The sequence below is a fragment of the Terrapene carolina genome, unplaced genomic scaffold (assembly GCF_002925995.2).
Source record: "Terrapene carolina triunguis isolate 2854851 unplaced genomic scaffold, T_m_triunguis-2.0 Scaffold234, whole genome shotgun sequence".
Classification (NCBI taxonomy): domain Eukaryota; kingdom Metazoa; phylum Chordata; order Testudines; family Emydidae; genus Terrapene; species Terrapene triunguis.
In genome coordinates, this window is record NW_020664585.1 from 18,132,890 (window position 1) to 18,146,161 (window position 13,272).

Consider the following 13,272-nt stretch of genomic DNA (forward strand, 5'->3'; position numbering starts at 1 on the left):
TGGCCGCTTCCTGTGAGCCGTGGTAAACGCCACCGGGATCCCACAACCTGAACCCCCTCCCTCACCCGAACCCCCTGCCCCAGCCCGGAGTCCCCTCCTGCACCCCAAACCCCTCATCCCTGGCCCCACCCCAGAGCCCACACCCCCAGCCGGAGCCCGCACCCCAACCCCCTGCCACAGCCAGGAGCCCTCTCCCACACCCTCAACCCCTCATTTCTGGCTCCACCCGGAGCCTGCACCCCCAGCTCAGAGACTTCACCGCCCTGCACACCAACCCCCTACCCCAGCCCAGTGAAAATGAGTGAGGGTGGGAGAGAGTGAGCGAGGGAGGGAGGGAGGGGGATGGGATCTCGGAGAAGGGGCGGGGCAGGGGTGTTCGGTTTTGTGCGATTAGAAAGTTGGCAAACCTAATGCCAGGACAATAGCAAATGTGTCATCATGTGTTAGAGCTGCAACAACTAGTCGTAGCAGCACCGTTCTCCAAATACACCTCTACCTCGATATAACGCGACCCGATAGAACACGAATTCAGATATAACGCGGTAAAGCAGTCCTCTGGGGGGGCGGGGTTGCGCACTCCAGTGGATCAAAGCAAGTTCAATATAAACGCAGTTTCACCTATAATGCGGTAAGATTTTTTGGCTCCCGAGGACCAGGGCCGGTGCATCCACTAGGCAAACTAGGCAGCCACCTAGGGCGCCAAGATTTGAGGGCACCAAAAAGCAGTGTCCAATATGTCGGGGATACTCACCTGGCGCCGGCTAAATGTGTAACCCTCTTCCCGCCGCTGTACAAGGGGGCGCTGCGGCTTTGATCAGCTCCGGCCGGCCGGGGGCGCTGCGCTGCTCCCTGCTGCTCTGGCTCTTCCCCAGGGCCCCACCCCTGCTCAGCCCTGCCCTGCCCCCACTCCCTGAGCACTGCAGCAGGGCCGGGGCTGCACTCACCGGCGGCGGGAAGTGCAGAGACCCGGCCCCAGCCGCGCCGCCGGTGAGTGCTGGGGGGCGGTTCTCCCTTCCCCCCAAGCCAGCCCCGACCCCACGGAAGCCGGGGCCCCCCACCGCTCCCGCCTCCCCCTGCGTAGGGCCCCAGAATATCTAGGGACGGCCCTGGTACCTGCCACCCTGCCCTCAGACAGCCCACGCCCCCTGCCCTGCCTCCAGCCAGCCCCTGCAGCACTCCTGTACCCGAAGCCAGCCAGCCCCACCCCCACCTCGTCTCCAGCCAACCCCGCACCCCATCGCCAACCAGCTCTGCATCCCCTGCCCTGCCCGAAGCCAGCCAGCCCCACCCCCCCGTCTCCAGCCAACCCCTGCCGCACCCCCGTGCCCGAAGCCAGCCAGCCCCACCCCCACCCTGTCTCCAGCCAACCCCGCACCCCATCTCCAACCAGCTCTACATCCCCTGCCCTGCCCAAAGCCAGCCAACCCCTGCCGCACCCGCTGCCCCAAGCCAGCCAGCCCCACACCCTGTCAGGTTATTCATTTATTTTCATTAAATATGTAGTCCTAAATAATGAAATTAATAAATTTTCAAGACAAATATGTATTAATTCTAATGAACAATGCCATATTATGCAGTATTCATTTTTGAAAGTTTATAATAAGCAATGCTCTGGGGGGTGGGGTGGGGTTGGGAGGCGCAAGGTGGAAGTTTCGCCTAGGGCGCAAAATATCCTTGCACCGGCCCTGCCGGGGACAGTGTTATATCGAGGTAGAGGTGTATTTGACATGGTTCCCCTTTTTTCTCACTAACTGTATAAAATAAACTTTCCACAGAGAATTCAACAACAGGCGAGGGGAAGGCAATCACAGCCATTTCTGGTACTCCCTTGAATCTGTCCATTAGCATATTAAGGCTCAGATTTTGAGTTAGGCACCGAACTCCTCCCACTGCTGTTTAATCCCAGCCTAGACTATTAAATGTCATAGAATACCAGGGTTGGAAGGGACCTCAGGAGGTCATCTAGTCCAACCCCCTGCTCAAAGCAGGACCTAATCCCCAACTAAATCAAATTTGCTGCTGTTCACCTAGAAAAGCCATGAATCAATTCGGTCTTTGGCTGGACTACTTGTTGGACTTGGTTTCGAAGTTGTTCTGGCTCGGAAAATCCTCTCCGTCTAAGAGGGCAAACTGTATATGGGCACCCCTATTTTGCACTAGTTTAGTCTTTTGTTTATAATTGTCTTCAAACCTCAGCACACTTGAACATTTCATAAAATGTGTATATCACAAAAGCTAATTAATATCCACAGAAGATATGGAGTCTTTCCTCTCTCCTTTATTATAATTAATCTGCTTTACAGACTCTCTGTTATGCTGCCTTCTGGAATTTATTTTTAACTAATTTTTCTAATAACTTTTGTTTTTCAGTCTTCTCCCCAGGCACTGTTTTTTTCCAGTTACATACCTCTGACTACATTGGCTGCCAAGTATTAGTCAGTATAATATCCCCTGTGGTATTATTTGGATCACAAATCTCTTGCACTCATGACTAACAATAGAGCCTCTCTCTGAATAAGAAAAGATTAGCGGCTTTAAGAGAGATGTCATGATCAAACAAATGCCCATTTGTTTTTAACTTCTAGCAAGTAAGAAGTTATAACATGTATTTGTCTTTCATGGCTACTTATCAGTCCCATCTGCCACCCGTCCCCTCCCGGCCCCCACACAGATACTTGAGCTTTTGGGGAAATGATCATTCAGCTTGCAAATGAACACTCACCACAGCAATAACAGGAATAAGCACTCCCAGGTTCCCTGCGCTACTGGAGGCCTGAAAAAGAAGAGAGGTTTTAAAAGATGTGAAAATGTTAAAGAAACACAAAGCAATTTGAAGTAATATTTACTACAAAGCTCACTTCCAATGGCTTACATTCTTTAGCTACTTGTATCCGTATTGATGCATCTGTACATCGCAGACCACAGCCCTGAGCCTACAAAACCACTGTGTCACCCAACCCGAGCACCACTGAAACCAGTGGGCTGTGCATAGGCACAGGGCTCACGTCTACATGAATCGCTTATGGGGTTCCAAACAGGGACAACGTCTGCCCACGTGGAGCCAGCAGCAGGATCAGGCTCTAGAACTTAACAATATGCACCACTTTTTCCCCTCAGGGTGTTACTGTTGTTAAGGAACACACTATTTTTAATCAAATGGATGAGCTGAGGGGCCTTCTTCCATAGACACAGCACTGTTATAATTACAAATCAAACATCACGTTTTCAGGTCAGGAGAAAAACATACATTAATTATCATCTCTATTCCGAAACATCCAGAAACTGAAAAGTCTCCTATTACTCTACACGCCTGAAGCTAGCTGTCAAATATTTGCAGAAATCAGATTTTACTTTTGAACTAAAGCCAAGATTATGAATCTGTAAAGGATAAGGAATTTAGGGGACTCACTCCAACAGAAAACACTGCCCATCCAACTTAATCATAACAAGTTAATTTCCTTTTCTAACAACACCACCACCAATTTTGCCTGGCTGCAAAATCTGCTGACAACTAGCTAATTTTGAAATTAAGCAAAAAGAATCAATGCAAAGTGGTTTAACAGACAGGTAAACAGATCTGGAATAATAACAGGCCTGTTAAGAAGCACAGGAGACTTGACAAACAACAAAACATTAAAGCCCTGACAATGCTATAAAAAAAGTGAGAATTCTGCTTTTAAAACCATTGCTAAATATAGAAATGGTTAAGCAACACAGTTTGGACCCAGCATGGACAGGGCCTAATTTAGTATAAATTACTTTTTAAAACATTCAAGGGTAAGAAGTTACAGTCTTAAGAATGATTTTCAAAATCATTTTGAGCAGATTATTCCCTGAACACTGGGGGTCAAGATTGTACTAGAACCCAAACCATTTAATATTTTTAAAATAAAGGAATGTTGTTCTCTAGCACAGATGAAGCTTAAAGTGGATTTGCCAGGGGTGTGAATTCAGCTCAGATATTAGTTCCTGGGGGGTGGAACATGGGAGAGAGACAGAAATTGCTGGGTTATCACTGAGATGGGGATGATGAAATCCAGTATAAAGGTGATGTTTTAGAACAGAGTTATATTTATAAGCATCACAGTCACTTATCTGTGAGACCAGAATCTAAAAATCCTGGACATAGGCAGGATTTTCCATGATGGCATTCACTGGGTTTGCTGAAACAATAGGAACAAACTGAATTGATCTGGTTTCCCTCATAAGAGCTGAGTGGCACCCCAGATTAGAGACTCTTATCCTTATGAAACAAGTAACACAGCAGCTTTACTGAGTTGGTCAGTGACATAAAAGGCATTTACTGGTTACAGATGCAGTTTATCTTCAAAGCAAACAGAGCTTCTATTCATTTCAAAGAGATTTGCCAAAAGAGTTCACCAGTCCCATAAATGGATAAGAAAGGAACTTTGCACTATTAAAATTTGAAGCGTGTGTGTGTGGGAGGTGGGTGTGTGTTGTGTTGGGGATGTTAAAAAGAGAAAAACAACTCTTACTGTACTGCTAGCAGAGCTTTAGGTATAATTTTAGTCACAAACACTGCACTAATTTAAATGGAATATAGACATACACACACACGGTATGGAAAGAAATTCAACTTTTCACAGTAATTTTTCCTTTTTTTTTATTACAAAACATCTGGGAGGTTTGAGTGTCTGGAATAGCCATATAAAATCACAAATGGTTAAGTGTTAGTTCATCCCCGATAAGCAAAATGTTCAATTAACTTCACTCTTCATTCTTGAGCAGTGAATGTGATTGTCTATAATCCAAAGCAGGATTTCTCCCTCCTTCCCCTCCCGTCCCCAAAATGAAGGTGTTGCAATTCAGTTCAGAGCCAAACCAAATTTACAACTTGTAATATATTTGTATATCCTTCCATTCATTTGAAGAGAAACACTGTTCTCATTTATTGTTCCTTGTTTTCACACTTAGAGGTATAAGTTGACAGCTAGGTACTATTTACAGTGTTATGTCAATAAACTCTTAATATGTCAATAAATGCCTGATCCTGAGTGGTGTCAGTTTGATTTCAGTGGGACTTACTGGAGCACAGCACTTTAGGAACAGGCCATAAGTGATGTAAATTGTATTCACCTCACCTCTGGAAATCTATCCTGTAAATACTAGATGAGATTGTAAAACAATCAGGAAAGAAGTCTTGTTATGGTAGAGTATTCAAACAATATTTAAATTTACATATGTTTAAAAATATCTATTTTAAGGTCTTTAGGAACTACGCCTAAATTAAAATATTGCAGCTATTTAATAAGAGTCAGTTGCTGAACTGACTTACAGTCTACAATCCTTTCATATCATAACACAGATTTAATAAATTATAGGCCGAATCTTGTATTCCTTGCACTACCAGAACTCACTGAAGTAAATGGGAGTTCTGGAGCAATAAAACACAGACTATGGGCTGCTACAGCAGAAAAATGTCAAAGAAAACAGCATACAGCAGGGAAAAGTAATTCAAATGGCTTATTGGGTTCCTCTTCTCAGGAAAATGTACATTTTTCAGGGTGAAAAATTGTCCAGCTGGACTAAAAGGAAGCGAATCCACTAGAAATTGAAAATTAAGAAATTAGGGAATATTAACATTGAGAAGAACAGAACTAAAGGAAGGCTCAAATTTCTAGTGCTTTAGGAATGAAAGCAAAATATGATTCCAAGTGATAAAACAGATTTAGACTGCACACAGGCCAAGGCTAACAACGTGTCTCTGAATGTTTTAGAGGAAGGGAGGGATTGTGGGGAAAGGTTTGTTGTTTTTAAGAAGTGTTTTAGTACAGCAAATACTGAAGACATTTATAAAGCCACAGGAAAAATGCTAATATGAAAATAAAGCGAAAGAAAAGCACAATTACAAGAATAAACTGGAGAACTACAAAAGCACGACAGCTTATAGGGGAAAAAAAATAGCCCAACTCTACTGTGCAAGGGGTACTATAATAACCATTCACACACATTTAGTTAGCACCTATTTAAGGGACTCCATTTCTAGACCTTTGCACATATTTTTTAAGGATTAGTTTACATTTTACAGGCAATTGATCATAAAGACCTGGAAGCAGTCTACATGCAGGCTTGCAGTAGTTTACTTAAGGTGTGATTTTAAACCAATTCAGTTAGATAATGCAAAAGTCTGTGTACACACTTTAATTTCAATTTAATCCAGGCTTATTTTGATTTAGCTACTCCTGAGGGCATTCTGCGCCAAAAAAAAATAAAAATGCTGTGCACAACATTTTAAAATTCTGCAAATTTTATTTGTCAAATAAATGTGGAGGCTCCAACCTGGCACTGGGGAGCACAGGCCACTGGCTGCACAGAGGTGGGAGATCACTGTGCAGCTCCCCCCCCAGGACACGACTCAGTGGTGAGGCTGCACCCAACCCTGATATAGCACAAGGACCAGGCCTGTCCCAGAAACACCCTAGGGCCCTGCCCCTCCATGCCAGGTGCACCAAGCATGGGCAGGCAGGCTCAGCAAGGCAGGATCCAAGTGTGGAGGGGCTTAGTGTGGGGGGATCCAGGTGTGGGTTGAGAGGGTTCTGTGTGGAGCAATCTGGGTGCAGTGGGAGATCCGGGTGCGAGGGGGATCTGGATGCACAGGGGCTTGTTGGGGGAGGGGGGGAAGGGAAAGGGGTGCAACGGTAATGGGTGAAGGTGAAAGTGGTTGGGGCTCAGCAGGGGTGTATGTCTGGGTTTCAGGGGAAAGAGAGCTCAGCAAGGGGGTCTGGGTGGCGCAGTGCGGGGCCCAAATGCTGAGGGAGTGGGGCTCAGTGGGGTGGGGATCCAGGTGCAGCTGGTTGGGGCTCGGTGGGGTGGGGATCCGGGTGCAGGTGGCTCATCAGGGTGGTCTAGGTGCAGGGGGAGTAGGGCTCATTGGGGCAGTTCTGAATGTGGGGGGGTGAGGCTCAGCAGGAGGATCTGGGTATGAGGGGATCTGGATGCATGGTGGTTGGGCAGATGGGGGAGCAGCTCCCTGTACGGGGATCCCTCCATCTGCAGCTGAGGAGCGAAGGGTGCATGAAGGTTGCATGACCGCTCTTGTGGCTCCCCTTTGCTTCCCCATCAGAAAGTCATTTTTCTCCGAGAAAGCAAAGAAATCAGCGGGAGACATAAATTCTGCGCATGCACAGTGGTGCAGAATTCCCCCAGGAGTAATTTAGCTTAAATCACTTAGCTTAAACTTGTTCCTATCCCTAAACAAGCTGCTCTTAAACCAAAATAAAAGAGTGTCCGCACAGGGGTTTGCACCAATTTAACTTAACCGGTTTGAGGATAACAGGTAGTTTGTGCATAGACAAGATTTTAAAATACAACAGAGCACTTACTTGAAAGCTGGAGATCCGGATTCTAACATAAGCATTAACCTCTCATTTTAATTTTATTAGCAACACAATGCCACCTGGAAAACAGCTCACTGAATTTTTTCACATTAATTCCCAACACCAAAGAAAACCAGCACTCCCACTCTACTTTTCTGTTAGAGATCACTGACACCACCAGTCAATTAACATTTCTGATTTCCCAACAATGTCCAACACTTCTTTTCCTGTGTCACCTTGCACTCAGAATGTAAATCAGGTGTGCTAATTTGCTACCTCTCCCCCTATTCCCCCCCCACACACACATACCAAGCCCCACACACAGTAGGGTAACATACTACTGTAATTCCCATACCATTAGAGAGAATACAATGATCACAAGGATTTGTAGATATGAACACATACAGCTGGAGATTACATTTAACAAGGTAAGAATTTGTACTGCACATGTCAGAACTGCTCAGTTTTGCTTTGCAGTTCTTACACTTGCAATGCATATGAGATTGCACTTCTAATCAGCAAAGCATTATGGTTCCTCTATCATCCAAAGAAGTGGGCTGTAGCCCACGAAAGCTTATGCTCAAATAAATTTGTTAGTCTCTAAGGTGCCACAAGTACTCCTGTTCTTTTTGCGGATACAGACTAACATGAGTGCTACTCTGAAATCTATCATTCATGTGAGAACATCCCTGTAAGTTTCTCTTTAACAACCAATTCCAATTAATGCTTATTCAGTCAGGGTAACCCGAACTGATCTCACTACATCTGTAATTCACACCATGCTGTTCCATTCTATGTAGTCTATTGTAAATTTAGTTATGTAGGCCTCTATCAACTCTAATATTGGAAAATCCACATGTGTAATCACAACAGTAGTTATTCAGGATAAGTCAACATATGAGGTAGCTGAGATTAGAACTGCAAGTTTATAACACTTCACTATTTCTTAGGAGGTGGTAATAGCAGAAGCCTAGAAGTCAGGACTTCCTGTTTCTGTTTCCAGCTCTGTCACCAGTCTGCTGTGTGCCTTAGACAATTCACTTAATATCTACCATGTCTATGGGTATGTCTTCACTACCTGCTGGATCGGTGGGCAGCGATCAATCCAGCAGGGATCGATTTATCGCATCTAGTCTAGACGCGGTAAATCAACCCTCGAGCGCTCTCCTTTCGACTCCTGTACTCCAGCTTGGCGAGAGGCGCAGGCAGAGTCGACGGGGGAGCGGCAGCAGTCAACTCATCGAGGTGAAGACACCACGGTAAGTCGAGCTAAGTACGTCGACTTCAGCTATGTTATTCACACGTAGCTGAAGTTGCGTAACTTAGATCGATCCCCCCCAACGCCCTCCAAGTGTAGACCAGGGCTCAATTAACCTATCTGGAAAATGGGTATACCGCTACTAATTACCTAAGCTTACAGATACTATGTGAGGTTTAATTGATATGTGAAAGGTTATGTAGGCTCTGTATTATTAATAGGCACCAAAACACACACATCCATTTCTCATTTGTTTCAGTAGTTAAACGTGCAATTTTTAAGTATATACGCTTGGTTCAGAGGAGATCAGAATAAGAAGTTTCCATTAGCCATATCAATGCAAAGAGGTACTGAACTAAACCCCACACATTTTATACCATTCCTTACCTTTAGTGCTGGCCCCTTTTCACTTGCTCTCTCACTGGCTCTCTTTCCTTCCAGTCCAAGCTGTACAAACAGTTCCAGCAAATTCATTAGTAATTCATCCACAAGGTGTTCTCCCTGAATGTTAGCAGCTATGTTAGCCAAGGCATTAATGACAGCTAAGGAACAGTGTCTGACAAGAAAGAAAGAGAGAAATTAAAAACAACCAACTCTTTGATGAAAAGGTTTGTATTTATTTTATAACGGTTTCTCACTAACACTGTTCAACAGCAAATCTGCATAATATTGAGAGTGGCGGGCACATTTTGTACATCGAGGATTTAGTGAGAATGGATGGCACACTGGGTTAATGCATTAGCGTTCCAATTCAAAAAGCCAATTAAATATTGCTTGAATCATAATTAAAATGTATTTAGTGGTCTCAACAACAGAGAACAGATGGAAGCAGCACCAAAGACAGAGAGGAATGGAATAAGCTAGTTTCCACCCTGTGCGCCAACATTGGTGTGTAAAGAATGAAATGTAATGTAATTGGTGGTCTCAATTTCATCTCTAGGGAATGTTTTGTCTGTGCTGCCACCATCACCAATTCACCAGGACTGACCATTTTTGGTATGGGAAACCTAAACCTAAAACAGCAGAAAGATATTGTATTTCTGGATTGGAAAAATTGTAGGGTGGCAGAGAGATTCAAATTAACAGCTGCAATTAATTACTGGGATCCACTGGGCAGGACAGCGTGTGAAAGCCTGTATAATGAGCATGTGCCAGTAAGCTCGTTTGTAGTTATTGTCAATCCCTCACCCTCATTAGAATTGAATTCAAGTATTTTTAAAGGTTAAAATTATAATGCAACAGAACTCTGATACAAATGACCATTTCACATTCCTGAATACTTCAAAAAAAATTAACTCCTCATATGACATGATGAATACAGCAGGAATTCTGTGCTATGCAGTTTTATACTTCAATATCTTATTCAAATAGGGCCTGATCCAGCTCCCAGTGAAGTCACTGGAATATTTTCTATTAGTTGTAACAGGAATTGGACGGAGTGCCTAGTTATTAAGCATTCTTTGATAAATTATTCTTAAGGAATTCAGTACCCCTTAAGAGTACTGAGCCCAATCCAAAACCTAATGAAGCCAATGAAAATTGTTGACTTCATTGGGCTGTGGATCAGGTCTATTAAGAGGATAGCTTGTAACTACAGCTAATGCATTAGAAGTTTTTGACACCAACTAGAATTTACCAATCAATCAATCTTTTAGAGAGACAAGGGGGAGGGGTAATATCTTTTACAAGCTTTCAAGCTTACCGAGAGCTCATCTTCAGTCTGGGATACTTACTCAGAGTGTCACAGCTAAATACAAGATGGTACAGATTGTTTAGCACAAGCAGTTAACATATATTTAAAGGAATTATTCGAGGTGAAATGGCCGCTTCACACCTATTCAGTTATAGGGAAGAAAGGACGGGGAAGTGGGGAGGAAGCTGCTGTGGGAGGTTTGTTAGTGGATTACAGATTCTTGTAATAAACGATAAATTCAGTGTCTCTGTTCAGTCCATGATTTTTAGTGTCTAAAAAAAAAAAAAAATGTTATGTTAAGCTCCCAGGCTCATCTTTTGAAAGTGTTCGATAGTCTCATCCTCAAAGAAAACCTGATAGGTCAAATACAGAGTGATCACTTTGTGAAAAGTGTTCCCCCAAAGGTGATGTGATGTTTTGTCTTTCCAATTTCCTGTGTGAGTTCATTCGAGAGCATAGTGATTGTCTGGTTTCATTCACATAGTTGCGATTGGGGCGTTTAGCGCACGGGAGGAGGTATACCACATGTTGTGGTATGCATGTGTAGGACCCATGGATCTTGAAAGATGTGTTGATCATTGTAGCAGTGGAGATATAGCTGCAGGTTTTGCATCTGTTTTCTTGGAAAGGTCTGGGGCCGTTTTGAGTTGGTGTACTGGTCTGTGGGGGGCTTGCTTCTGATGATGAGTGTGGAGAGGTTGGAGCATTGTTTGAAGGCCAAAGAGGGGATTCAGAAAAGATTTGTTTCAGGATGGGGTGGTAGGTGACAACTAGGGATGTGCAGTGTGTGTGTGTGGGGGGGGGGGGGTATTTCTGTATTGAAGCAGGTTTTCTCAGGGGCTGTTCCATGTGATCCACTTCTCTGGTGGAATGTCCTTGTTTGGTGAAGGTGGTTTTGAGTGTGTTAAGGTGCATATCCTGACTTTTTCCTTGGAATGGTGCTTAATATATGCGTTAACTACTCATGCTAAACAATTTGTTCCATCTTGGATTTAGCTCTGACACTCTGATTAAATTTCTCACATCTGAAGAAGAGCTCTGTGTAAGTATAAAAGTTTGTCTTTGTCACCAACAGAAGCTGGTCCAATAAAAGATATTACCTTACTCACCTTTTCTCTCCAATATCCTGGGACTGACAAGGCTACAAAATCTTTTGTGACAGAAGTTGGTACTGCCTGATGCTAACAGTTTCTGAAAGAGATCTAGGAGTCTCCATTATCTTTCAGTGTCAACTTTTAGCACCTTTGGACTAAGGCATCATTGCATCACTGTGAAGAAATAATTGCCAGCTGCTCAACAAGAGAAAAACAAAATCACAAGCACATTGTTCATTCTTAAATCCAGCTAATGGAAGTGAAACACACACACCAGTCGTTTTTAAATATTAAAAATGTTACTTTAAACAATACAGGAATAGTAGACTATATGAGATCTGCATACATTCAAAACACCCACCCTCTCAGAAATGGACAATTAACATTAACAAACCTCTGGAATACAACAAAGATTGAAAGAAATAAAGCTGTAATGTCTGTTGAAAAAAAGTGAAAGTGCGTAACAATGCATAAAGGAAGATGTTTGATTTAAATAGTCATGAATTCTAAGGAGGCAGTTATATCTACGTTACCTGTATCCATGATCCTTGTGATCTTTAGTGGCAGAGTAAACAACTGAGCTTGCTTTTACACTGATTTGCTGGAATAGATTCCATACCTCCTGGTAAATATATTGCTGTAAGAAAACAAACTAAGTGGAGTACATTGAATACAATACCTGTTAAAGGAATAAACCTGTAAAAATAAATTCTATCCAACCAAATAAACGTCTTATATAGAATGCTTAAGTACCTTTAAAAATCTGGGCCTAAGTGACTTAGGAGCCTAAATCCCATTTTCAAAAAGGATTTAAGTTCCTCAGGCCTAAATAGGACCTGGGTGTCCTAAGTCACTTAGGAGCTTTTGAAAGTGTTACCTTCATATTTTTTCCTCTATGTTAATTGTTTTAGTATATATCTGTGGGAACTAAGGTTTGCTGGAGAGGCTTGGCTTTGCTAGTTACTAGTGACACTGTACAAAAAGGTACATGCAAACAAACGATTATATAAGTGTGTGTATGTTATGAAGACAGGACAAATGCTGCAATGCTGCACTTTTCGGGCTTAAACAAAGTTGACAGCATTACTTTAACTGAAGGAAATAAATAGACAACTGTAATTTAGGGGTCTCTATAGTCTGGTTTGTTCTCTTGGCCAGCTCTTCTCTCCTTACGTTTCCAGTGATAACTAAGCAGCCCAGCTGATCAATGATGAGTACGTCAAGTGGAGATGGTGGTTGGCAGAACTTCTGCTGCAGGATCTGCAGGATCGGTTCCATCACTTTGGGAGTGTCCCTAAGAGCCACTGCAATGTGCCCCAGAGCTCGAATTGTGTGGTCAGGAATCAAATGGGCTTCCCTAACAAAAACCAAACGAACAAGCCACATTCATATAAACATCCAGAAACAATTACACATCTAGCTCTACAAGTTGAACTACAATCTGCCTGAGAAACAATGTACACTGATGCACCCAGTAAACTGTAATATCACTTAATTTCATTTTAACCCCTTAATGCTGTTTTTCCCTTTCATTATAATCAAAAGCATACTTAGTACAGGAAACAAAACAATTGCTTTTATAGTACCAATACTGATCGGTTAACAATTCACTATAGTAGAATCAGTAGAAAAAGATAAAAGGCTTGTCTGGAATGACTATCAATTTTTTTTTTTTTTTTTTTTTAAAAGAACAGTCGTGGTACAGTGGGGTAAACGTAGTGGGAGTTTCCCTTGGAGATGCCTTGTCAACTATCTTAGCCCTGACTTGGCAGACCAACCTCTCAGTAGGAGAGGGGCAATTCAGACTCCACAAGCAGTAATCAATTGTGCCAAACATTAAGTGATTGGCTTGTACAGCCCACTGAAGACTTAGCAAAGACAACCTAATTT

At 43.1% G+C, this 13,272-nt stretch overlaps 1 protein-coding gene across 2 annotated transcripts in view; it reads right to left on the reverse strand.

Moving 5' to 3' along the window:
• PI4KA (phosphatidylinositol 4-kinase alpha) overlaps window positions 1-13,272 on the reverse strand; it is a 91,262-nt gene that overhangs the window by 52,198 nt on the left and 25,792 nt on the right. For both annotated transcript variants that reach the window (XM_024219476.3, XM_024219475.3), the window contains exons 16-19: window positions 12,556-12,739; window positions 11,916-12,019; window positions 8,983-9,151; window positions 2,723-2,773 (exon numbers count right to left, since the gene is read on the reverse strand). In XM_024219476.3, the coding sequence (XP_024075244.1) occupies window positions 2,723-2,773; window positions 8,983-9,151; window positions 11,916-12,019; window positions 12,556-12,739 (508 nt within the window). The remainder of the gene's footprint in view (window positions 1-2,722; window positions 2,774-8,982; window positions 9,152-11,915; window positions 12,020-12,555; window positions 12,740-13,272) is intronic.